The 27,997-nt window shown below is 33.3% G+C and overlaps 1 protein-coding gene across 3 annotated transcripts; it reads left to right on the forward strand.

Annotated features, from left to right (window-relative positions):
• Positions 1 to 41: 41 nt before the first annotated feature.
• On the forward strand, positions 42 to 27,997 carry LOC145737194 (sodium-independent sulfate anion transporter-like). 3 transcript variants are annotated; one of them, XM_081991796.1, is made up of 9 exons: positions 42 to 301; positions 13,394 to 13,545; positions 23,072 to 23,294; positions 23,352 to 23,572; positions 23,626 to 23,846; positions 24,293 to 24,653; positions 26,539 to 26,841; positions 27,127 to 27,272; positions 27,337 to 27,997. In XM_081991796.1, the coding sequence occupies exons 1-9, from the start codon at positions 264 to 266 to the stop codon at positions 27,691 to 27,693; spliced, it is 2,022 nt and encodes a 673-aa protein (XP_081847922.1). In that variant the 5' UTR covers positions 42 to 263; the 3' UTR covers positions 27,694 to 27,997. The 3 variants fall into 3 exon arrangements, with proteins under 3 accessions (XP_081847922.1, XP_081847928.1, XP_081847934.1); XM_081991802.1 differs by lacking the exon at positions 42 to 301 and adding an exon at positions 13,308 to 13,342; XM_081991808.1 differs by lacking the exons at positions 42 to 301; positions 13,394 to 13,545 and adding an exon at positions 17,601 to 17,770.

Genomic DNA, 27,997 nt, shown 5'->3' on the forward strand with positions numbered 1-27,997 from the left:
TAACAAAATACTGCTCAATCGAAAATGGCGATTCAGTCGCAGGAAGAAACGTCGGGGTACTCGAGTCGTACCAACCAACCAAAAAAAAAAAACACCATTTGCTATTTTTGTTTTGATATCGATAAGGTAGTGCAGTCGGTTTAGTTTATTGTGTATAGCGGCGATTTAAAATTAACAAAAACATTAGATTTGAATTTGTTTCGTGGTTTTTTTTTTGACGTTTTTTAGTTCAATTTTACTTGGTGGTAGTCAGTTTGAGGGAAATGGCTACGGGAAAAGACAACCAGAACGGAAATTCTGAGTGAGTATTTATTAGACAAAACAAAAAAATCGTTTTGCAGGCCTTCAATTCTTCAACAGTTCTTGTAGCGGTATTTTTCCTGGGTTTGTTTTCAAGCTTTGCATAGATTGGCAATTTCTAGAAATGTTCCAGCTATTTACATTTTTAACAAATTCGTTCCGATATACACGGTTAGAATACAAATTTGTTTCACACATCCTGGTTCCGAGCAATTTTCCTATTAAACAGCACTTTCTAGTGAATAGTTTCGATTTGACAAAAGGTACCGACACAAAAAATGCCAATTTTATAATTCAATTACAAAACAAAATTTGTTTAAACCTTGAACCGTCCGGCTTTTGTTTGATTTTTTTTACCACTGGCTTTTGTTCCAATTTAAACGTGAATTTTTCCTTTGTCATTGTGGCTAAAAAATTTAATTTATATTTTTCCGATCGAAGAAAACGAAGCAGAAGCAAATATGCTTTATTATGATAACCACAAAATTGTTTCAAACGTTCAATTTTAATCGGGGGAAATATCCCTAGTGCATTTAATTTTTCCGGAAAAATTCGGAAAAACAAGAAACGAGTATTCCAATTTTTCCACAGGAAAAATTAGATGCCCGAGGGATATTTGGTAAGGTTATTTCCTGAGTTAAATAAACATTTTATTTTAATTAAAACAATAAGAACAATAATTAATAAGAACAATAACTTTCAAGCTAGAAACACTATTAAACAGTATAACACTATTCTTTATGTTGTTGTGAGGAGTGTGCAATTTTTTCGATTTTTTTTCCGGAAAAACTGCTGACAGCTAAGTTGACAGTTGTTAAGTGATTTTTCCACTTAAAATTTACATTTATTATACTAATTCTTGATAGCGATTGGTCAAAATTGATAGGAAGGAAATAACCAGTGAAATTGTATACTTTAAGAGTTAATTACAATTTCTCTACCTAAAATTGTAATAATAATTTTCTACCTGTAACTGTTTACATCGGTATAAAATATAAAGAAAATCCTCTACTAAAGAGGCTCTAATTAAGCCACAAATCTCTCTTTTGCCTTATCTTGCTCTTCTTGCATTTTAAGATTTTTGTAAATAATCATGTTGCACAAATTTAGCTTTAATTTCTACGAAGGCGTAGAAGGGCCACAAACATTTTTTTTCTTAAATTCCTCGGAATTTAGGTAAATTCCGACTTTGAACTCAGAATTTACATTGTCGAAAGCTGTTCAAACCAATCTAGACAAAATTTTTCAGTTTGGCAACATTGCACACAACACACTTCAAAGAAATTAGTCGGACTTGTCAGTTTGGTTACATCACAAACACTCTTCGAACCAAAATTGTAGAATTTATTAGTTTGATAACATTGCATATACTCTTCAAACCAAATTAGTAAAATTAGTCAGTTTGGCAACATTGCAAACATTCTTTGATCTTAATTAATAGAATTTGTTAATTTGTCAACATTGCAAAAACACTCTTCGAACTAAAATTGTAGAATTTGTTAGTTTGATACCATTGCAAGGATACTTTTGATCCACATTACCAAATTTTGTCAATTAGGCAACATTGCAAACAGTCTTCGATCTAAATTAGGAGAGTTTGTTAATTTGGCAACATTGCAAGCACTTCAAAGAAATTAGTTGAACTTGTCAATTTGGACAGATTGGAAACACTCTTCAAACCAAATTAGTAAAATTAGCCAGTTTGGCAACATTGAAAACACATGCAATGTTGCCAAATTAACAAACTTTCCTAATTAAGATCGAAGACTGTTTGCAATGTTGCCTAACTGACAAAATTTGGTAATTTGGTTCAAAAGTATCCTTGCAATGTTATCAAACTAACAAATTCTACAATTTTGGTTCGAAGAGTGTTTGTAATGTAACCAAACTGACAAGTCCGACTAATTTCTTTGAAGTGTGTTAGCAATGTTGCCAAAGTTAACAAATTTTACTAATTTGCTTCGAAGAATGATTGCAATGTTGCCAAACTGAAAAATTTTGTCTAATTTGGTTTGAACAGCTTTTGCAATGTGACAATGTAAATTCCGAGTTCAAAGTCGGAATTTAAGAAAAAAAATATTTGTGACTCGAAATCATTGTCTAAAAACAATAAGTAGAATAATAATTCCTGCATAATTATTTGTAATATTTTTCTGCACCCATTTTTAGTACTTACATGTAAGGTAAAGTAAAATTCAATGTGGCAGGAAAATTTAACAATTAATTCCAATTTGACCACAAATTTTTGTGTCTGAACAACTACACTTTTCATGCAGCCCTTGTATAGTGGCAGCACTGACGGACTGGGAAAAATCCAAAAATTAGCTTAGCAAAACATTTTTGCTCTCTTTCTAGTTTCTCCTAACATTCACCGTTTCTGAGTTATTTTGAACGCAAAACTGGTTTGATGCAACAAATTAAAGTTGTGGTTTAAAATGCTGTAACTCGGCTATTTTTGGCAGTTCAGAATGGGGAAACCACTTAAAAAACCGTTTTAAACTCTTCTTTTCAGTGGGGTTAAGCACAAAATTCTATCGGAAAAATTGAAGAGAAACGGTCCTGCAAATTTACGGTGCTGAGTTAAGGAGTTGGTTAGGAACATTTTTGATCTCCTGCAATTTTGTTGTAACTTTTACCGTTTTTGAGTTATTAAGGAAAAATTGTGATATAAAATTTGAACACGGTTTACAGGACAGTTGGGGACAAAATTGCCTGTTAAACCCACTTGGATTAACCGAATCATGTTTTTAAGCACATTTTTGGAATCCTCATTAAATTTCTTTTCTAATAAACTGAAAAAAACACTACAAAATTTAGTACAGTCAGGTAGAAATACGTTGTCAAATTTTGACACAGTATTTGTAATTTACCAGCAACTTAAAATTGTAACCGTTTAGGAAATATCTTGGAAACTCAAAAAACGGAATATCTTCTCGATGAATTTAATCGATACCAGCAAACCAGGGATTGTCATTTTGGTTTGTTCTCAAAACATTTCAACTTTATTGGCAAATTCTTGCAGTTTAGAGAATCGTGGAGAAACTTTCGAAAACCATTTCAGTAAAACACCGTTTCGTAAATTCAGTGTCGTCCTATAGTACTTAATAACAACTTATAAGTACGTCGATCCAATTTATCAATTAGCTAAATAACTGGCAATAACGTACAGAACCTGGTGACATCTATAATCAACTTTGGTAGTACCTAGTACTTATCTAGAAAAAAAAACACCATTGCAAATTCAAACAAACTGATAAGTGTCAATTTTTTAAAAGTCGTACAACTCATTATAGATGTCACCAGGTGTTACACATAGAGTCAACTATAGAGTCCGGATTAAAAAGGACTAAAATCGTGATAAATTATTTTCCTCAAAAAAGCGTAAAAATCACTAAAAAAGCACAAAACTCTTTCAGAGATGCAAATTTTTTTTACTTTTTTTTTGAAGTTTTTAAACTGCTTTAGAACTTTTTTGAACTACTTAAGGAGCATTTAGAAGGTTTAAAAGAGCATATTGAAGGTTCTGGAATGTTTTAGAGGCATTTGGAAATTCTTGGACTGTTCTAGAATTTTTTGGATGCTTCTAGACTGTTTTGATATTTCTTGGAAGCTTCTAGAATAGTTGAAGAGCATTTGAAATCTTTTAAACTGTTCTAAAAAAATTTGGAAGCATTTTGAAGTTTCCGTAGTGTGGACTGCTTTTAAGACATTTGAAACCTTGTAGACGGTTCTAGAAACTTTTGAAAGCTTTTAAACTGCTTTAAAAGCGTACAGAAACTTTTAGACTGTCTTGAAATGTTTTGAAAGCTTCTAGACTGTTCTAAAAGCTTTTGGAAGGCTTTTGACTGTTTTAGAAGCATTTTGGAGTTCCTGTAGCATTTTGAAATCTTTTTAGATAACTTTAGGATCATTTGAAAGGTTTCTGGAGAGTTTAAAAATAATTGAAGGTTTTGGACTGCTTTTAAAGCATTTGAAAACTTATGGACGGTTCTACAAACTTATGGAAGCTTTTAGACTGCCTTGAAACTATTAGACTAGTTGAAGATCATTTGGAAGCTTGTAGGCGGTTTTGAGAGGCTTTTTAGAAGCATTTTGAAATCCTTTTAGACTACTTTAGGAGCATTGAAAGTTTTGGACCGCTTTTAAGACATTTGAAACCTTGTAGACGGTTCTAGAAACTTTTGGAAGCTTTTAAACTGCTTTAAAAGCATACACGGAAACTTTTAGACAATCTTGAAATGGTTTGAATGCTTCTAGACTGTTCTAAAAGCTTTTGGAAGGCTTTTGACTGCTTTAGAAGCATTTTGGAGTTCCTGTAGCATTTTGAAATCTTTTTTGACTACTTTAGGATCATTTGGAAGGTTTCTGGAGAGTTTAAAAAGCATTGAAGGTTGTGGACTGCTTTTAAAGCATTTGAAAACTTATGGAAGCTTTTAGACTGCCTTGAAATTGTTTGAGAGTTTCTATTAGATTAGTTGAAGATCATTTGGAAGGCTTTCGACAACTTGAGAAGCAGTTTGGAATTTCTGTGGTGTTTTAAAACCTTTTTAGACTACTTTAGGAGCATTTGGAAAGTTTTTGAACAGTTCAAAGAGCATTGAAGTTTCTGGATTGCTTTTAAGGCATTTGAATGAAACCTTGTAAATGGTTCTAGAAACTTTTAAACCGCTCTAGAAGCATACTGAAGCTTTTACACTGTCTTGAGAGTTTCTATAGATAAGTTGAAAAGCATTTGGAAGCTTTTAGACTGTTTTTAAAGATTTTAGAAACTTCTAGTCTGTTTTGTGAGCTTTTGCAAGGCATTTTGGAGCTTCTATAGTGTTTTGGAATGTTTTTACATTTTTTTAGACTACTTCGGAGCATTTGGAAATTATTTGGTCAGTTTTAATTTGTAAATTGATACTTACCCATTTTGCAACAGATAATTAGTATGTTTTGGTCTCTCAGAATCCTTAAATATCTCAATATAGATACTGCAATTGAAGGGCTTAATGTGAAATAATGACAAGCCTCAAAAAGGTAAAAATGAGATATTTGATATCTATTGTTAAAAATAATATATAATCCAGTAAAAACTATCACTTTTTAATTTAGATATGTCATGCATAGTCCCTATGGGACTATAGTTGACAACAATATTAATAAAATTACTGCAAGCTTTAGAAAAATCAGATTTCAGTTAGAAAAATGCACAAAAAGAAGAAAAAGCATGAAAAAAATCTCTCGTTTACATTAGACGTCAAAGGTTGGTTGCTTTTATTATTTACAAAAAGCAAAATTTCTAAAAATCCGGATTCTACACATAACCAACACATATTTATCCACTTAAGACTTTCATGTTGAAATTTTGATTTACAAGATAGAAAAAAGTGTAAAAAAGTTTCACGTTACTACTTTTAGTGTGAATTTCACCTTTCTAGTTTATTTATTTCAGGTAAATAATTTATTTCATAAATAAATTTTGAGTGAGTTTAGTAAATTCCAAATTCCTAAACTAATAGAATACAAAGTAAAGAATGCGTCACAAATTACACTTATACACACACAAAAACCCAGTTGTTGAACCAGCTTATTAATAATAATTATATGGTCGGCTGAGTAAAAGTTTAAAAGGAACAAAAATGTCGTTAAAACGTTGAGCAAATCTTTAACATTGGAACTGTAAACAGAGTAGTAAACACAATACTATAATGAAATGTATACGATTACTCAGAGAGCGCATCGTTGATTTTTTTTACAATAAACATAACAGATGCGACATTGCATCTTCCATTTCATTGATTAGTGTTTACTCTCATAATGTGACAGTATAACGAGGAATGTGTATAATATTTAATAATCGGTCGGTAGCAATGAATCGAAGGTCAAAGAAAATGAAAGTGTACGGTCACGGGCAAACGCTGTGAGCAATAATAAAGTGGTAATGAATCGTTATAGACATTCTGCTGATTGGTATTTTAATGGTTTTGGATGGTCGAGATTCGTCTAAGCCTTATTTATAGACAACCCCACTCCATTTTTGTTAAAAAAGTTCAAAACCTGACCAATATTCGAAGTCCAATTAATTAAAACCCACTTAGAAATAAGATTGATCATTTAACTTATAAACCACCTGTCTAGATCACATTTTTAGTTAGTGCAGTGTTGATAGAATTTTGATTTAACCACTCGTTTACACTGCGCACATTTTTCCTTAAATTTATAACTGGTTTCAAGTCGAATTCATTGATCTTATCCAGTCCAGTGGTTTATAGATCAATCAGTTGAAAATTTTTTTCAAAATAACGCTAGAGCAATTACAAAATTTAGTCCAACTGCATCCACCACATAAACCACTGCAAAACCTTGCTGATAAGAATTTTTTACTGACTCTCCAATTTTGATGAAACTTAAACAAAATGCAATTAACTGTCAAACTACATTTCAGTCCAGAAACTTAAAACACTTTACTTCAGTTTAAAAAGTTGGTATTTAATTCTTATAATTTAAAATAGGCACAAAATCGCTGCTTTCACAATATTTTGCGTTTGAATATTCAAATATTTGAAATTGGAATTTCAGCCCCAACTCAAACATTGCAAAAGTCAATTGACCTTTATAGAAGAAGTAGAGAACACTTAGAGAGAAGTTTATGGTTATACAATGCGCTTCTGTTGCTGTGTTTTCTTCTATTCCTGTGTCTGTGTTTTGTGAATAAAAAGTTGATATTCTCAATTATAGTGGTCATATGAATTTCTGTGACCAGGTACACATCGTAACTTTTGATCCTCCGGAAAAACATCGATGTATATTTTGATCCGATAGAGTAATTGGGATGTCCTGTCGTATCCTCTTTTTCAAGTGAATTGGACCAACAAAGCGGATCGAAATGACAATAATGACATGGGATCAACACATTAGTAAATAGATCAAACAAAAAATTAACAGTGAACAAAAAAGTGTTTTTTGAGGTTATTGGATAGGAAATTTAATGAGGATTCCAAAAATGTGCCTAAAACTGTCATTTTCCGACTCCAAGTGGGTTTTACAGGTTATTTTGTCCCTGACTTTTCTTTCAAATTGTGTCTCTGGCATTTTATATTTTGACACCACGTTTCTCCCTGACTGTACCAAATTTTCAAGTGATTTTTGAGGTTATTGGATAGAAAATTTAATGAGGATTCCAAAAATGTGCTTAAAACTGTCATTTTCTCATTTCAAGTAGGTTTTACAGACAATTTTCTCCCTGGCTGTCCTTACAATCTGTGTTTCAGACGGTTCAAACTTTGACACCGCTTTTCTCCCTGACTGGACCAAAAAAAATACTATATTTTTTATGTTATTGAATGGGAATTTTAATGAGGATTCCAAAAATGTACTTAAAACAGTCATTTTCTCACTCTAAGTGGGTTTTACAAGCGATTTTGTCCGCGACTGTTTATTCAAACAGTGTTACTAGCAGTTCAAACTTTGACACCCATTTTTCCCCTGACTGTATTAAATTTTGTAGTGTTGTTTTATGTTATCAGATAGGAAATTTAATGAGCATTTCAAAAATTTGTTTAAAACAGTCATTTTCTTAGTCCAAGTGGGTTTTACAGACGATTTTGTCTCTGACTTTTCTTTCAAATTGTGTCTCTGACATTTTATATTTTGACACCACTTTTCTCCCTGACTTTACTTGATTTTGTAGTGACTTTTTATGTCATTAGATAGAGAATTTAATGAGAATTAGAAAAACGTGCTTAAAAATGTGATTTGGTCACTCAAAGTGGGTTTTACAGGCAGTTTAGTCCTTTAAACCGTGTTCAACATTTAGGTCACAATTTTACTAACTTAACAAACCAGTTTTTCCTATATTACTCTAAAACGGTGACTGTTAAAAAAAAATTGCAGGAGACCAAAAATGTTCCTAATCAAGTCCTTACTTAGCACCTGCAGAACCATTTTAGCTTCCAGTATACAGGGTGTGCATGAAAAGTATGGTGATTCAATGTTTTCGGTCATCCTGTACACATTTTTTGAAATAGAATTTTTTGCTCAACACTACTGGAAAGAGGAGTTCAAGACGACTAATTTAAGCAACTCAACTTCCCTGAACTCCCAAAAAAATAACCGAATTACAGGCTCTTCAAATTTTAAACCAGAATTTCAACTGAATTGAAAATTTGTTGCACCAAACCAGTGTTTCCTAAATAACTCGAACAATTTGAAAGAAAGCAGAAATTTTCGTAATAAACTGCTAAACTCATCCCTGGAGCTACTATACAGGGGGTGCACGAAAAGTATAGTGATTCAGATTTATGACTTTTCAAATTAATGACAGTCAGGACAGGAAAATGATATTTTTCAAGCAAATTTCAATTAAACCCATAAATTTACTGGTAAAATTGGTAAATTTTCTTGTCACATTGAATTTAACTTTACTAACCTAGAGGAAGAGAATGCCAAACTCGATAGGGTACAGTATAGACAGGATTGAATCAATGTCATTTCGTATCGGATCAAGTTTTAGACGATGTGTACGTGGTCAATGGAATGCAACCACAGTCTTGACAGTTTAGATTTCATTGATTTAATATAGTAAATGTTAACAGAATATTTTAAGAATAAATACAGTTTTCAAGGTTTAGGATGACATTTTTTGGGTCATGTGACTGTTGTTGACAAGTTTCAATGTAACTTTACAGTGTTGTCAGCTCCAAATTTAAATTGTCACATAGGAGGCTTTTTCAATTTAAGCTTTCCCAACTGTCTAAATGTAATTTACAGACTTTTCAAGGTTATGAGCGACATTTTCTCCATGGGACAGCCAAATTTTTGGTCATTTTTGAGCGGCTGTTTCTTCAAATTGATTCACTCGATTTTAATAATTTTTTTAAGGATTAAAAGGTATTTTCTTCTTTTTTCTGATGACCTAAAAAATCTTTTTGAAAGATCTAGTCAAAAAATGAAAAATCTGGTCTAACGCCATTTCTCGCAAAAAAATTTTTTAATGTTTCAAAACAACCTTAATTGTGTCTTGTAGTCAATATCTCTAAGACGTTTTTGCCAGTTTGGTGATTAAGTTCCGTTTACAAATTTTATTGCAAAATTTCAAAAATGGTGTGATTTCTTCTTGTTTTTAATTTAACCTTTCTTCAAGTAATCCATATTCCCACAGTGGAGTAGTGAGTGTAAGTGAAAGTAAAAACACAGTCAATCTCCACAAAATGTATGAAATAGCTGTTATCTGCTATCTGCCCTAAAAATTACTAAAATTGTTGAATTTGAATTAAGAGATATACAAATGAAAGCATTTTTGAAATTTACCAATAAATTTTATAAACGGCTCTTAATAACAAAATTAGTAAACAAATAGTGTGCTTCTTTTGCAAAATATGATTTTGTTTTATTCTGTATAACGCAGATTAAGCTTTTTACTTAATTTAGGTAGTTTTAAGTGTAATTTCTGCTAATTCCTTTCTTCTCCCACAAAAGATTTTAAAAAATGTTTAAATTAAAAACAAGAAAAGTAAAAATAACCCCAGTTTTGAAATTTTGCAAGGCGAGAAATGGTGTTAGACCGAATTTTTCATTTTTTGACTACACCTCAGTAACACCCTGTAAACTCGAATCCGTGAAATTTTCCAAAAAGATTATTTAGGTCATCAGAAAAAAAAAGAAAATTTCTTTCAATTCTCAAAAAAATTATTAAAACCGAGTGAATCAATTTGAAACATTTTGTTGTCCCATTCTTTTTGACGAGCAGTTTATTCATACTTTATTATGTTTGAATACCTTACCCTTGGCACATTATGGGTAGTAATAACTGCTTGTTTCATCAAAATTCCTTTTATGAAATATGACTGAATTTTTACTTAAAATTGAAACCCACTAATAACAGGTTGTTTCATAAGAAATAGAAAGTGGATCTAAACATTTGCATTTTTTGAATATTGATCACTGTGTGGATTTTCAGTATGCAGGATTTCTCTTCCAGCTTACTGAATTACCAAAAAATAAAAGGTCACATATTGGGTCGATTTAAAAGCGATTAATTATATTGATCAATAACAAGGCAATGTTAGCACTTGTACCAGAACCGTTAAAGGCGATAGATTAATTAACATGTAATTAACAGTGTCTCGTTAAGGCAATGGTTCAATGATTCAATTAATGTCGTTTCCCTTAAAGTGTCGCTGGTTTTTTTCGTTAGTAGGTTACAGCATTCTGGATGTTCGCTATTCACGAACTGAACCTTGAAGCCTACGAAGGTTTGTTTATTAGACAATTATTTAATATATTTTCTATGATTTATCCAGTTTATTGACCCAAGACTAGGTCAGGTGTGTTTACGTTGAAAAAGAAATCCTTGACTGATTAAAATGGTTATGTTTACATACGCCAAAAAACCGGTTTTTTGCTGATGTCATTCTTGCGAATCTACCGCCCAAATTGGCGATTTCTATCGTTTTTGAACCGTACATTTCATTGCAACTAGTACAGATTTGCAATAAAACGAGAGTGATTCAAGTGAAGGTGAGGCGGCATAAAATAAGTGTGGCGAAGCACCGTTTAATAAGAAGTTAATGAACTGTCACCAACAGGACGCCCCCTTTTAATTTAGATTAGTGTTGGGATTGGGAATAATCGATACATTTTCATAATCGGTTTAAAAAAACAACATTGGTGTGTTAAATAGAAAAATTGTTTTATTGAAAACATATTTACAAGAATATTATGTTTAAATTAGAAATTCGTATTGAAAAAGACAATATGATCCAAATTTTTGGCTAAAATTCGAATAATTGTTAAATTATCCTCCAGAAATATGGAAAGACTACATTACACAACTATTCGAAGATGAAAGACGACAAACCAATCTTGATAATATATAAGGGGATTTAGGCCCGGACATAATAAAGGATGAAGTGACATATGCACTCGAGATGCTGAAGAACGGAAAAGCTGCAGGTCCGGACCAACTGCCAGTGGACATTCTTATGCTGATAGAGGAAGACCGGATTCATATTTTGGTAGAATTAATCAATACCATATATAGAACAAGAATAATACCAAATGACTGGTTGCTATCAACTTTTATAACTCTTCCAAAAAAGAAAAATGCCAAGCAGTGCTCTGACTACCGTACCATTAGCTTGATGGCTCACATATTGAAAGTCCTGCTGAAGGTAGTCCATGGTAGAGTATTCAGGAAAATAGACATAGACATCGGCGATACACAATTTGGAGTCCGTAAAGGCCTAGGAACAAGGGAAGCGCGAGTTTCACTCAATGTCCTGTCACAAAGATGCCTAGATATAAATCAAGACATATATACATGCTTTATGGACTACAATAAAGCTTTCGATAAAGTGAGGCATGACTTGCTCATAGAAACATTAATAAAGAGATGAATAGACCTCAGAGACATAAGAATAATATCAAACTTATACTATGGTCAAAAAGCAGTAGTACGAATAGAAGACATGACATCAGAAGAAATAGAAATACAGAGAGGTGTTCGTCAAGGGTGTATACTATCACCAATCCTCTTTAATTTGTACTCGGAGGACATAATAAATAGGGCACTTGATGATCAGAACATAGGCATTAAGATCAACGGCATGACAATAAATAATCTGAGGTATGTTGACGATACAGTTATTCTGGCTGGAACATACGAAGATCTACAGACGCTAATTAATAGAATGGTCACGGTAAGCGAAGAATATGGACTATCAATGAACATAAACAAAACAAAATATATGTTGATGACAAAAACAACTCAGGACATTCGTAGGATATATGTAAACAATCAACCTATTGAGAGAGTAAGAGAATACAAATACCTAGGCACGACCATTAATGAAAACAACGACAGCTCACAAGAAATACGAATCAGAATCGAACAGGCCAGAAGCACATTTATAAAAATGAAAAGGCTTTTCTGCTGTCGGGATCTAAACCTGGAACTGAAAATACGACTAATGAGATGTTATGTGCTGTCCGTATTGTATTATGAGATGGAAGCCTTGACGCTGAAGGTAACCGAAATGAGGAGACTGGAAGCGTTTGAGATGTGGGTATACCGAAGAATACTGAGGATTTCATGGGTATACAGAATAACCAACGTGGAAGTGATGAGACGTATGAATAAGGAGAGAGAAGTTATTACGACAATTAAGGCCAGAAAATTGCAATATATGGGACATGTCATGAGGGGGGAAAAGTATGGAATATTGCAACTTATTATGCAAGGAAAAATCGAAGGAAAGAGATCTGTGGGGAGAAGACGTAATTCATGGCTGAAGAACCTTAGAGAATGGTTTGGTTGCAATAACAACGAACTATTTAGAGCTGCGGTCTCAAAAATCGCCCTGATGATTGCCAACCTTCGAAACGGAGACGGCACCTGAAGAAGAAGATAGCGGCAGAACAGATTTGAAGAATTCAAAGCAAATGTACAAATAAAATAGTGCAATTAATTCCTTATGAAATACCCTTTCCAACGATGTGCCACAGAGGGTATGGTGCCATTTGAAAACTTAGTGGGGGTGGCTATGGCGGCAAAGGGGCTGATGGCAGAAATTCAAATCCTACGTAAAAAGATGTCCCCCTTGCAATCTTTGTTGACGTGTCTTAGCATTTTTTAACAAAGAAATTATTTTGGAAGAAATACAGGGTGGCTACTTTTGATTGAAAAACCCTGTATGATCTTTCTTTGAACATTTAGTAAATGTTATAATAATCGAATAATTCTGCCATAATCGAAATATTTCAATTTTATCATTCATAATACCCCATCACTAATTTAGATGTTCTCAAGGAAAAATCCGAAACCTCTCAAAAACTCTTAGTAATCAATCAGTCTTAACCCTTGGTTTAACATTCTAATTTTTTCGCAGCCGAACTGGATTTGTTACAGCGGTTTCAATGTATTAACTTGTTTACCGACAGTTTAATTAGCATTTAAACCCTAGCTGCGCATTTTTTCGGGGTGTAGAGAGAAAATCAGTCGTAGCAAATTCGTTCATTAGCATAATACCAGTTTCTGAACTATGCACTCGGGTTATTTTAAGTATGTCAAGCCGATGGTTGTGATTGTTGTTAATTAATGGGTGTGTTGCAGGGATATCAACAAATTGGAACGAGATCTGCAGGGCGAAAGCGGTGGCGGAGGCCGGAACATTTTTGCCTACGAAAATCCTACACTTTCCCTATCTGACGACAGCCTAAAAGGCCGATCTAATTCGGATTTTCAGGGCAGCACCGATTTTATATGTAAGTGTAAATCATATTTGAACATCTAACCAATAGACAATTTTAAAGGAAACATATCAAAATCATCTTTTACGTCTAAAATCAATGTGAAGGATAACTGTAGTGAAACAAAATATAGTTTTGAACCGTAAACTTAACCAGACTACAAGTTAGTTTGTCCTCCAGGAGATTAATTATTGACATTTGTCTACAACTGCAAAATATCAAAGAACCAATCAAATGTAAGTGTCGTCACTGCCACTTCTCCTGGAACAAACAGTACGGACTGAATGCTGATCAAAAGACCATAAACCTATAAAATACTAGTAGTTTGAATTAATTTCAAGTTTGTTTTACAATTTTATAGCTTAATAATCAAGTCACTTTACTGTCACATTAATAACAGAATGAGTTAATTTTTAAGTGTTTTCTATAGTTTTACTCTTTTCAGAGTTGAAAGTGTCACTGTAAAACAGAAACACAGTCTTGACCGAGTATTACAAGGATGTATTATTTCCGGAAAATTAAATTTATGGAAATTTTTCCAGAAAATTTGATGATTTTTTTTTTTCGGTAATTTTTCGGAAAAATTGAAAAACCTGAAAATTAAAAAATAATTAGTTTTTTACATTTTTGTACTATTAACTTGAAGGTATTCAAGCAGTTCAGGCTAATTTTGAGTTTTACTTGAAATTTCTTGACGTTTTATACGGGGTGTTTCAAATAAGCGAGTTATGGACGATTTTCTGGAAAAGTGCACGAAAATTTAATCTAAATTAGGGATTTTTGGGGCCTACTATACTAATGGCGACCATTTTGGATTTTCCTCAATCAAAGTGATTTTTTTAACTAATTTGAACCTAGGGAACACAAATCTGACGTCCATTTTGCACTAACTGGCACCATTTCGGAGATGACCTTGAAATTATGTCAATTTTGACACTTTAGGGCGTGGCACCCTTGCAAAATTACATTTTGACAAATGACACTTTACGTCATTTTTGTACTATTAACCTGAAGGTATTTAGGCAGTTGAGGTTAATTTTGAAAATAAAAATTTTTCTGAAAAAAATCAGTTACACTTGAAATTTCTTGACAATTCAAGTTCTTAATTTTTCGTCAAACGCTGCATGGTACCAAAAAAGTGTATAGAAGGTAAAAGTTGCATCCCATCGAGGTGCATTTGTGTAAAAAAAATTTTAGACCTCTAACCTAAAACATTCCTGAGATATTGAGCAAAAACTGCAAAAAAACGAGAGTCAACTTTTATGCCCTCTAGCGGCTAAACAGGACAACTTAGCCGTTCCCACTCAAGGTCACGTGATAGCTCCATTTATTATCTTTCTTTTGTTATACGATGTGTTTATACAGGGTGTTTCAAATAAGTGAGTTAGAAACGATTTTCTGGAAAAGTGCACTAAAATTTCGTTCAAATTGGGAATTTCTGCTTTCGAAGATTGTGGTCAAAGCAAGGCTGCTAGAGCAAAAACAATTGAATATCGATGCAAACATTTTACATCAAGTAGGCCTAGAATTTGACGTAGATTCCAAAATTCGAATAAAAAATTATAAGTGTGGTTTGTTGCTCAAATTTGGGACACCCTGTATACTGATTATCATATATGGTATTTTTTTTATAAAATGAAAATTAAACAAGTTACAAGGATGTTAAAAATTCTTTGAATCACCCTGTAAACTACTCCATTGTATTGTCAATAACTCGGTTATTTTGACAATTATAGGGTGGTTCAATATTCCAATTTGTAGCCCTTGAAATTCTCTTTTGACCACCCTGTATACCGTTTTTACCTAAAACGTCGAATAACCGAGTTATTTACTGTTAAAACTGAGTTGTTTGATTTTGACAGTTTTTACTGTGACAGCCCATAACTCTGTTATTTTAACAGTTACAGAGTGGTTCAATATACCAATTTGTAGCCCTTGAAATTGTCTTTTGATCACCCTGTATACCATATATAGTAGAAATGTCACGCTACCGAAAGATTAAAGCTTTTATACCGGGAATGTGTTGTCCAGAAGGGTAATTTATAAATACATTTCTTTAAAAAAATACATATTATTTTAAAAATTGTTGAGGTTAGGTATACAACATTTTTCAAAGTTTCCGGTAATTTTCTGGAAAAAATTAGAAAATCTGAAAATTCAAAAAGAATTCGTTTTTTAATTTATTGTACAACAATCCAATATCAATTCAAATAAAGCTTAATTTAAGTGTGGGTCAGACTGTGACAGTACAGGTGAAAAAAGTCACACTCTAAACCACACTTAACTTAAGCTATACTTAAAATGCATGATAAGTTTGACAATAACAATGACAAGTTTGACAGTTATTTTCCTTATCAAGAAAAATTTTCATTTAAGCATTAAGTAACTTTTCGGTAAATTTCCGACTGGACTATACATTTCTTCTTAATGCTGTAGTTATTAAAAATCGTCGCTAGAGGGCGGAATAACATTTTGGTGGTTTTATGCCGATATTTCTAAAACTGATGGAGTAGATGCCTTTTCTTCAATAATAATGGCAACGAACCTCTACTGATGGTTATAAAAGGTTTTTGGATCAAACGAAATATAATATAACATAAACAAATGTTACTTTAGAAGTATCGCTTTAGTTAATAGGTAAAACGTGACATCAAACGTAAATAACAAAAATTACCAGTGAAAATACTAAACAAATTTTATAGTTGTTTAATAAATTAGCGTAATATAATAATAATAGAGGTGTTGAGTAAGCTAGTCAATAACAGAAATATAACAGAAAATTAACTATTAAACACTCTTTGTTTTAAAGATAAAATTTGGTGAATGTCTAGGTTACGCAGCTTATATTGTTAACCAGTGGTTTAGAAAGTAACTTTTTGCAAGTTAAGTATTTTTAAATAAAACCACAGGTTTTCAAACTAAAGTACAAAATTTGGCATAATAGACTGCAAATTTGTTTGTCCTCCAGGCAATGCACAATTGGTTGGATCTGAATGAACGTTGGTCACATGGCTGGAGGACATCTTTGAGTGACGTTTCTTTGTTTACTGATTTATGTTATTATATAATATATTTCTGTCGATTGAATACGAATCAAGTAAGACGAGAATACATAGTTTCACAAAATAATTATAGGTAATTTCAAAACTACCTGACCGCGACGTTGTAAACTCGGCTTACTTAAAAATTTGCGAGAATCAGATTCACGATGTTCTCATAATTAATTGTGACGTGATTTAACAATCACAGGAACTTAATCAGGTTTACAAATAAAACTGTCAGATGACGTCACGTCTGCTTTATCTCATCCACCTAACTGTCAGTATAGAATACTAAACAAGCAAACTGCAAAGTCGTATATTTATATTAGAAAGCTAAATTTTCAGTAAATATTCACACAAGCTAAATTAAAAATGTTTTATCTTATTTGTAATCTTGTTTGCTATTACCAGCCTATTTGTGGAAACTATTAGATAATTGTTTTGCAACTTTTTTTTTAAATTTTAGGAGAACTTGACATTTAGTCACCTTGGTTGTCTAGACTTATATTTTGTTGAGAAACTTTTGATATATTTTTCTATATAAATCTTCATAAATGTCATACAAAGTGAAATGTTTTGGTTTGTGGTTTTAGGTCAATTAATTTAAAACTCATTTGATTAAATTTAGTAAAGCTTGTAATTTTGGCAATTAAAAAATCCTGATTACGTGCCCACATTAAGGTATTGTAATTTTTTTTTAAAATGGGTACTTAACGCCATCAATTAGAAGTAATAACTTTAGTACACCCGGTAATTCCATCATTAAGGTAGTTAGTATTTTTACAACTTTGACAAAACGAAAAAGCGATTTTTATAACCCCCTCGCCGCTTTATATCTCTTAACACGTCATACCCTCCAATATATTAATTGGCTAATTTTAATCATTTGATAATCCCCCTAATTTATTGCTGGTCGAATCCCTTTTAAAGCGACTCGTGTTAAAAACAACCGTCAGGGTTAGATTAGGGTAGATTTATTGCTCTTGGAGATAAGGTGGAGGAGGTCCAGGTGAGTTACGGAGATGTCACTCTAGTCAGTTTGGTTGGGTAGGCCTAGGAGGAACCCGGACCCCTAGGTAGTACCTTCACCTTGTATATTTTTTCTTAAAACCCGAATAAAAAAAAGTGATTAGTGCGTTACGTCACAATGCCCGCCCAATCCATTGAGATCAAAGATCTGCGTCAGCACGATCCTTTGCGTAAGTTACGTTACTTTTTGACAAAAATGGGTTCCAGTTTTATGTAATTTTTATGATTTAAATTAAACGGTCACCTAAATTTATACTCGTAATTGCATTCGCTCAGTAATTTAAATACTTAATGCTACTAATTCGTTTAGACTTTTCCGAAAACCAAAACCTCAATTTGTTACAGGAATTTTAGTAGATTCAATCATTCTGTTTAATCTCGATCATGTATAAAAACTAAACCTTATCACGAATTTTCTTATATCTATTTATTGGTATTGCTGGTTGCCTAATCGAACATTGCCAACGTGGCCCTTGCCATGCGTACCAGACCAGCGCCTTCTAGATACTCTAGAAAAACTAGTAGGCGCGTCAAAATTTTCAATATGGCGGAATTAGTGCCAAATGAATGGAATTTTTAGAGTTTTTACTGGGTTTTTAGTTGTTTAGAGTTTGTTGACAGTTTTTTTAAACTTTCCCGTTGCAACTTAAATTGTTTAAACAAAATGTGCGGAAATGTTTAAACAATTCAGTGAGAGCGAACAGTAACTGATTTTGCGGCGGTGCCTACAGATGAGGATTGCTGCTTATCTTACTTTGCAGGTTTACTATCAAGAAAATAACAGAAATAGTCCACTACCAACAGCAGTTCGCACAATTCAAGTAAAATAATGACACTGATTTAATTTTTCCACGGTGATTGTATTTTGCTTCTTCCCAGCTTAACCTCACTCTTGTAAGTCTTGTCAAATCGGTAAACATCTGAAGCAGCACTGTCAATGTCACTTGTCAATGAATATGTTTCTGTCCTTTGCTAACCCTAAAACATACTGATGCCGTGTTGCCGAAAAATAGTTTTAAAAATGTTCTATAACCTTAACAAAAACAAGACTTAAAAAAAAGAAACAGCGAAATATCAATGAAAACCTGTGAAACAAGAAATATGTAATAATAAAATAATTAAATAGCTACATTATTACCAAAGAGTCCAAAAGCATTTAAGGAGGATTAAGTTTATCATTTTATTTATTATAAGAGTAGCTCGAGTAACTCGGAGTAGTTTCTTGAATTAGTTTAGACTAGTTGGAAGTACTTCAAAGTATTTGAACGAAACTCAAATTCAGAGGAGTAATTTAAAAACATTCCAGCCCCCAAATAATTATTATTGTAAAAGTTTAACTTTCAACATTATTATTCATGAAAATCAGTGTTACATACGTTTTGAACTTTGATCGAACCCTCATCAGACCTTAAAAGCCTTCTCTCGCACATTCCGACGTAATAAAGTTTATGTTATAACTAGGTCATCCAATAAAATTGGATTAACTAGCTTTTGCAATATTCCTAAAAATTATTTTGCCAATATGGATTATGTCGTAATGTTTTATTGCCCGTTACGTCGATTATATCGCGTTCGTCAGCTTTAAAAGATTGTGTATTATCGAGATTTTTTTTTTAGATTACCTATGTTTCAGTTTGTAGTAGCAGTTTTGCTAATTCATTAGGAGCGGCGTTTGTTGTTGAACTTTTAGTATTAATCTTGGAAAGGTGCTGGGATTTTCTCAATCATGGTACCTAATTGTTGAAATTTGATAATTTACTTTGTAACTACATTTTAAGACTTTCTAACCAAATTTGTTGCTTTTGAGTGAATTTTCTAGCTGAAAATATTGAAACTTGAACTAAAACATAAAAATTGGCTTTAAATGATCAGTTCTCTTAGAATTGTAGAAATTAATATTGAAAGTTAACTTGGTAGCTACATTTCAAGATTTCTTAACTAAATTTGTAGCTACTGAGTAAATTTTTAGCTGAAAATAATAATACTGAAGTAAGAACATGAAAATGCACCTGAAATGTTCAATTTTCCTAGAGAATATTGTTGAAATTAACATTGAAAAACTGTCATTTTCACACCACAAATGGGTTTTACAGGCGATTTTGTCCTTGACTGTCCTTTCAAACTGTGTTTCTGTTAGTTCAAACTTGACACTGTTTTTCTCTCTGACTGTACTCAATTTGGTAGTGTTTTTTTAGATTAGTAGATAGGAAATTTAATGAGGATTCCAAAAATGTGGTTAAAACTGTCATTTTCTCACTACAAGTGAGTTTAACAGACGATTTTGTCGCTGACTGTGTTTTCAAACTTTGGCAGCACTTTTTCTCCCTGACTGTACCGAATTTAGTGATATTTTTTTAGGCTATTGGATAGGAAATTTAATAAGGATTCCAAAAATGTGCTTAAAACTGTCATTTTCGCACTACAAGTGAGTTTTACAGACGATTTTGTCCTTGACTGTCCTTTCAAATTGTGTTTCTAGCAGTTCAAATTTTGACACTGTTTTTCTAACTGACTATACTCGATTTTTTAGTGTTTTTTAAGACTTTTGGATAGGAAATTTAATGAGGATTCCAAAAATGTGCTTAAAGCTGTCATTTTCTCACTCCAACTGAGTTTAACAGACGATTTTGTCGCTGACTGTGTTTTCAAATTTTGGCAGCACTTTTCTCCCTGACTGTACCGAATTTAGTGATATTTTTTTAGGCTATTGGATAGGAAATTTAATAAGGATTCCAAAAATGTGCTTACAACTGTCATTTTCACACTACAAGTGGGTTTTACAGACGATTTTGTACTTGACTGTCCTTTCAAATTGTGTTTCTAGCAGTTCAAATTTTGACACTGTTTTTCTAACTGACTATACTCGATTTTTTAGTGTTTTTTTAAGGCTATTGGATAAGAAATTTAATAAGGATTCCAAAAATGTGCTTAAAACTGTCATTTTCACACTACAAGTGGGTTTTACAGGCGATTTTGTTCTTGAGTGTCCTTTCAAACTATGTTTCTGTTAGTTCAAATTTTGACACTGTTTTTCTCTCTGATTGTACTCAATTTGGTAGTGTTTTTTTAGGTTAGTGGATAGGAAATTTAACGAGGATTCCAAAAATGTGCTTAAAACTGTCATTTTCACACCACAAATGGGTTTTACAGGCGATTTTGTCCTTGACTGTCCTTTCAAACTGTGTTTCTAACAATTCAAACTTTGACACCATGACTGTACCGATATGTTTTTTGTTTTTTTTGGCTATTGAATAGGAAATTTAATGAGGATTCCAAAAATGTACTTAAATCAAACATTTTCTGACTAGAAGTGGGTTTTACCAGCGATTTTGTCCCTGACTGTCCTTCCGAATTGTGTTTCTTTTAGTTCAAAATTTGACACTGCTTTTCTCCCAGACTGTACCACATTTTATACGGTTTTTCTAAGTAACTGAATAGGAAATTTAACGAGGATTCCAAAAATGTGGATAAAACTGTCATTTTCTCACTCCAAGTGAGTTTAACAGACGATTTTGTCGCTGACTGTCTTTTCAAACTGTGTTTCTGCCAGTTCAAACTTCGGCAGCACTTTTCTCCCTGACTGTACCGAATTTTGTGATTTTTTTTAGGTTATTGGATAAGAAATTTAATGAGTATTCCAAAAATGTGCTTAAAACTGTCATTTTCTCACTCCAAGTGAGTTTAACAGACGATTTTGTCGCTGACTGTGTTTTCAAACTTTGGCAGCACTTTTTCTCCCTGACTGTACCGAATTTAGTGATATTTTTTTAGGCTATTGGATAGGAAATTTAATAAGGATTCCAAAAATGTGCTTAAAACTGTCATTTTCGCACTACAAGTGGGTTTTACAGACGATTTTGTCCTTGACTGTCCTTTCAAATTGTGTTTCTAGCAGTTCAAATTTTGACACTGTTTTTCTAACTGACTATACACGATTTTTTAGTGTTTTTTAAGACTATTGGATAGGAAATTTAATGAGGATTCCAAAAATGTGCTTAAAGCTGTCATTTTCTCACTCCAAGTGAGTTTAACAGACGATTTTGTCGCTGACTGTGTTTTCAAATTTTGGCAGCACTTTTCTCCCTGACTGTACCGAATTTAGTGATATTTTTTTAGGCTATTGGATAGGAAATTTAATAAGGATTCCAAAAATGTGCTTAAAACTGTCATTTTCACACTACAAGTGGGTTTTAAACGCGATTTTGTTCTTGACTGTCCTTTCAAACTATGTTTCTGTTAGTTCAAATTTTGACACTGTTTTTCTCTCTGATTGTACTCAATTTGGTAGTGTTTTTTTAGGTTAGTGGATAGGAAATTTAATGAGGATTCCAAAAATGTGCTTAAAACTGTCATTTTCACACCACAAATGGGTTTTACAGGAGATTTTGTCCTTGAGTGTCCTTTCAAACTGTGTTTCTAACAATTCAAACTTTGACACCATGACTGTACCGATATGTTTTTTGTTTTTTTTTTGGCTATTGAATAGGAAATTTAATGAGGATTCCAAAAATGTACTTAAATCAAACATTTTCTGACTAGAAGTGGGTTTTACCAGCGATTTTGTCCCTGACTGTCCTTCCGAATTGTGTTTCTTTTAGTTCAAAATTTGACACTGCTTTTCTCCCAGACTGTACCACATTTTATACGGTTTTTCTAAGTAACTGAATAGGAAATTTAACGAGGATTCCAAAAATGTGGATAAAACTGTCATTTTCTCACTCCAAGTGAGTTTAACAGACGATTTTGTCGCTGACTGTCTTTTCAAACTGTGTTTCTGGCAGTTCAAACTTTGACAGCGCTTTTCTCTCTGACTGTACCGAATACCTATTGTTTTCATTCGATTGGCAATCTGAAGCCAAGCCTTCTTCAAGGCATTATTATCCTTGTGTTGAGGGTGCTTAGAATCCCACAAAATGGGGTAACTTTGGACAAAATCAATTAGCGTAGTGTTAAAATCGTTTTCGTTCATCTCCACGGACATATTTGCTTTGCTGTTTCTGTTTTGTTTTCTGTCCCTGTCATGAATGTCATGTTTATGCGCGGAAAATATCAAAAAATGTGCAATCCCGTCCGAATAGACGGACAGAACGCTTACGGAAGAACGCTGATTGGCTGAACGATTTTCCGCTGTCCGCATTCCGCGAATCCGGATTCATGTGAACCAAGCTTAAGTCTGTTCGCAGATAATGAATTTCCAACTAGTAATCAGAAAAACAAATACATCCATTTACCACAAGTCAGAAAATGTCATAGTCACGTGAGCATTCAACCAATGAAACTTGACTTTACTTTTGTTTCTGCATTGGACACCAGTCAGGGATTGTCTCTGCGGACAGAACTACACTATTAAGTGAATTTCCTGTTTGTGAATAATGAAAATAAACAAAAAATTTTACTTAAAATTAGAATAGTTCAAATTTAGTTTGCACAAACTACAATCGTATAATACATTTTTTGTTTTGATATTACAGTAGTAAACGATCAAACCCAAAAAGAATCGACATGGGACAAAGTGAGAAAAACCGGACCGTGGGTAAAAGAGAAAGCTCGAAAGACCTGCACCAAGAAGACCCTGTACAAAAGACTGCCAATTTTGAATTGGCTGCCCAAATACGACAAATCTTGCGCGATCGGCGACATCCTGGCCGGTGTCACAGTAGGACTGATGGTGATCCCTCAGGGTTTGGCTTATAGGTAATACCCGATAATGATTGGAAAAATTATGTGTGACTTATTTTCCTGTTTTTTCAGTGGAATAGCAGGACTGCCGGCACAATACGGTCTGTACAGTTCCTTTCTGGGGGCCATAGTTTACATATTCTTTGGTAGTTGTAAAGATGTCCCCATGGGGCCGACCGCTATTTCCGCTCTCTTGACATTCCAAGCGGTCCAAGGTTTAGGGCCGGAACACGCAATTTTACTATGTTTTTTCACCGGGTTGGTTCAGTTTTTGATGGGTCTCTTTGGTTTGGGTAAGTCCGGGTAATCACTGAGCTTTCTTATTTAATTGGTGGACTGTTTGCAGGTTTCCTCATAGACTTCATCTCCGGCCCGGTGTCTTCGGGTTTTACGTCCGCAGTGGCTTTGATCATTCTGACTTCCCAGGTTAAGGACATTCTTGGTATATACGCGCCCGGGTCCGTGTTTACCGAAATATGGGGAAATATTTTCAAAGATATCCATAATACTAACGTTTGGGACGCCGTTTTGGGAATTTCCTGCATCGTTATTTTGCTAGTTGTCAGGGTAAGTATCTACAGAATTTACATTTAGAGTGTCGTAAGATGATCTCACTTAAGATGAAGACTTTATGGTTAATGGTATCTTCCATAGTATTTTTTTACTCAAATGCAGCTTCGTTCTTTCTAAATCAACCTGAATTTTAAACTGTAACTAGAGTTATAAATTTATAAAGGCTCCTGTGAAGATTGTCTGGTTTTTTAATTATGTTCAGAGGATGATTTGGTTGAAAACGATATTGGAGTATTTGCTAGATTGTCATTAAACTAGATTATTATCATTTGGTGTGAAAAACGCCGTAACATGACATATCAATAAAAAAATCGTTAAAAAAGGCCTTTTTTCAGCTGTAAACATTACATTATTGACTAAATACTAGTAAGTTATCTCTTTGATTAATTCTTGAGATTCTTATAATGTTTATTGAATAATAAGTTAATTTCTTATTTTAGGTTGTGGGTCAACTAAAGTTCGGCCCGTCCAAAGGAGAACCAACCAAATCGCAAGCGATCCTAAACAAGTCGATATGGCTGTTTGGCACCTCGAGAAACGCCATCGTTGTGATCATTTGCGGGTTTATCGGATCCGCCGTCTATGACGGCAACCATTCACCTTTGACGCTCATTGGAGACGTCCCTGCCGGACTACCCAGTGTTAAGATGCCCCCTTTTGGTGGCTACACCGTTAACTTGACAAACAACAACACTAAACTCGAGGTGTCGTTTTCGGAAATGATCTCTAACTTGGGCACTGGAATTATTGTCACGCCTTTGATCGGTCTTTTGGAAACTATCGCTATTTGCAAAGCTTTCGGTAAGTTATACTTTTTCTTGTTTGATAATATGCTTGTTTGAATAGATAATAACACTCATACCTGTGGGGTAATGAGTCATTACTCACATTGTCTTATTCAAGTCAGTGGTTTGACAAATTCTAGCATAAAGCTTGTCATTTGTATGAATATTTTGTTATACAGGGTCGTCCAGTTTAAAAATAATTCACCAATCGATAGCCCATCAAAAAATAAGTTGACATGCATTATGTCATTTTCCTGAAGAACGCTTTTGAAGGAAGACACAAACCTCCAAAGTTATATATTAGCCAGTTGTGATGTTATTCAAAATTGACAAAAATGTCTAATTGGGTTATTGTGTTTTTTACTTTAAAATGGTTCAAAAGTATTCAAATCTGGTCATCTGTGAGGTTTACGAGTTAATTTTTGACACTGGATATTAGTCAAGTCAAAAACAGACTATAGGTAGTGTACAACTGATCATTTAATTCAAACTTTTTTTTTATTTAATTAAACATTTTGGACTAATTTAATTCTAAAAATTAGCGTTTAAGACTAATATCATAGATTTTTTAATGACAAATTTGTTTACTTTCATCAATAAGAGTCTGAAACTTTACTTTTACTATAAAAATAGTTTAAAATTTGATTTTTCACTCTTAAATCACAGTGAAGAGTTTAGAAGTCAATTTAATACTGACAAACCGTGAAGTGGCATGTTTAAGCCTATGGAAAATGTTAAAATAGATTTTTAAGTCTGCTATGTCAAAAACTTGGTAGAGATAACCCTAATAGGTACTTAATTTTTCAAGCTGAAAGCAGTTTTAAAGCCCTAAAAATAGTCCAGAGTTCTATCAAAATGAAAAGCAAAGTAAAAAAACTTGAAAAGTTAGTCTTCAAGTCAATTTTCATGAATCTAATGTCAATATTCTGTATTTAAGACTATTTTCAAGACTAAAATATTTAAAATGTATTTTCAAATTATGAAAAGTTACTTTAAGTGCAAATTTTAAGCTTTTTATGTCACTTTTTGGTGTCCAAGTCAATTTTCAAAGTTGAAATGTGTGAATTTGAAGTCAAAAATTCTAGATAAAGTAGTTTTTCATGGCTACAAGTCAATTTTTACTACTAAAGTTTTTCAACTTATCTGACAACTATAACGACCGACTACAAAGACAGTTTTTAAGCCTCTCAAGTAAATTTTCATAGTTTCCAAGTCAATTGCCAAAGCTAAAGTCTTTCAATTTGTCTGAAAACTGGTTACAAAGACAATTTTTAAGCCTCTCAAGTCAATTTTCACCGTTTCAAAGTAAATTTACTGGTTTCTAAGTCAATTTTCAAAACTAAAGTCTTTCAATTTGTTTGGAAACTATGAAAACTATGTCCAAAGACGTTTTTTAAGCTTCTTAAGTGAATTTTCACTGTTTTCAAGAAAACTTTTAAGTTGGATTGGGTTTGTTTTAAACGTATTAACTCAATCATCTCGTAAACAAAGTTTCAAATCAGAATTTTATGAGAGCTACTTATTTTGTAAATTGAACAAGTAAAAAAATATTTTTGAAAAATATACAGTGACGTAGAGAATGAAGCAGAAACATGAAAACCATCTTTCTGTATTTACACCACTGGACAGTTTCGACAAACGTCATTAATATCACATAATGAGTATTAATTGCACATATATTTGTTATAAATTTGATTAAAATATTGCTTCAGCGGTCTAACAGTTATGACAAGTAACCGATTTTTTAAACTAAACTTTTATGTATGTTTTCCTTGGAAAGCATTTTTCAGAAAAATGACAATATGTATGTTAACATATGTATGTGACATTTAAAACTGGACCACCCTGTATAATATAGTTTTAATTGGTGATTAACTCAAATATAAAAATTGTGTACGCAGCTGATGGTAAACCGGTGGACGCTACTCAAGAATTGATAGCAATTGGTTTGGCCAACATTGCCAACAGCTTCGTTCAAGCTTTCCCCGGTGCTGGCGCTTTGGCCAGGAGCGCGGTTAACAACAGCAGCGGGGTGAAAACCCCCATGGGCGGACTTTACACCGGTCTGCTAGTCATTTTGGCTCTGTTGTTCTTTACTCCGTATTTCTACTACATCCCCAAGTCGTCACTGGCCGCCATCATCATAGCCGCCGTAATTTTCATGGTCGAAGTGAAAGTGGTTAAACCGATGTGGAGAACAAAAAGTAAGTTTCATTTAATTTATAGAAAAAGTATAGTTATATGGTGTAAAAATTATAAAATTATCCACAAGAAAATCAGCAGTAAAAAGAGAGTTCTTCTTCCAAAAGAAAAAGTCAAAAATGTAGGAAAAAGGTGCATTAAATGCTACGCATAGTCTGTTTGACAGAAAATTAACAATGAAGGTTTGGATATTTAAGGTTATACCAGCAACTAACTGTTCACCAACTCACTATTAAAGATCAAAAAAGTGCATTTTTTCTAATTTTGGGCTAATGTGTTTGTTTCAGAAAGTGATTTTCTCCTGGCCATTATAACTTTCATCAGCTGCCTAGTCTTGCCCTTAGAAGTGGGTATTCTGATTGGAATCGGCATTAACCTACTATTTATCCTCTACCACGCTGCCAGACCGAAAATATCTATAGAAACTTTAAGGGTTGGTAACAAAATACCGTCAATCACTCTCACCTACTAATCGTGATTTTTTTTTTAATTAACAGACTCGTGACGGTGTCGACTACTTGATCCTCACCCCCGACCGGTGTTTGATCTTCCCCTCGACCGACTATGTGAGAAACCTAGTCACCAAACAGAGCCGAAAACAAAACATCCCCGTGGTGATCGACTGTTCGCACATTTACGGCGCTGACTATACAGCGGCAACGGTGGTTGGTTCAATCACCAAAGATTTTGCCAGCCGAAATCAACCTTTGTTCTTCTACAATCTGAAACCTTCGGTAAGCGCCATGTTCGAGGGTTTGTCGCCGCAGGACTTTGTGGTTTATTACGATCACGACCAGCTGGACGATCTGTTACGGAAAAGAAACGATAAAGCGGCCGAGGCGGAAATGGCCTGACCAAACTTTTACTCTACTTAACGGTTTTGACCAATTTTTTAATAAATGTCGAGTCATGTGAAGCGTTGGAAAGCCAGAAGAATAACACTCAAACGAATATTTGACCTGCCACGAATCAGCATTACATCTTCAATTCGCCTTAAAATGGGTTCCAACAAGTATTACTAGGATATTTATTTTGTAGATTCATTTTAATTACCTTTGAATGTGTTATCTTGTAGTTTTAGAGCACTTCTTTGTTGTACATACTACTGTGTAGTTTTTTGTAGTTGTGAACTGTGATATTAAATGGTTATTAAAACTT

This window comes from Ips typographus, linkage group LG1 (genome assembly GCF_016097725.1).
Source record: "Ips typographus isolate SLU linkage group LG1, UJ_Ityp_2.0, whole genome shotgun sequence".
Lineage (NCBI taxonomy): Eukaryota > Metazoa > Arthropoda > Insecta > Coleoptera > Curculionidae > Ips > Ips typographus.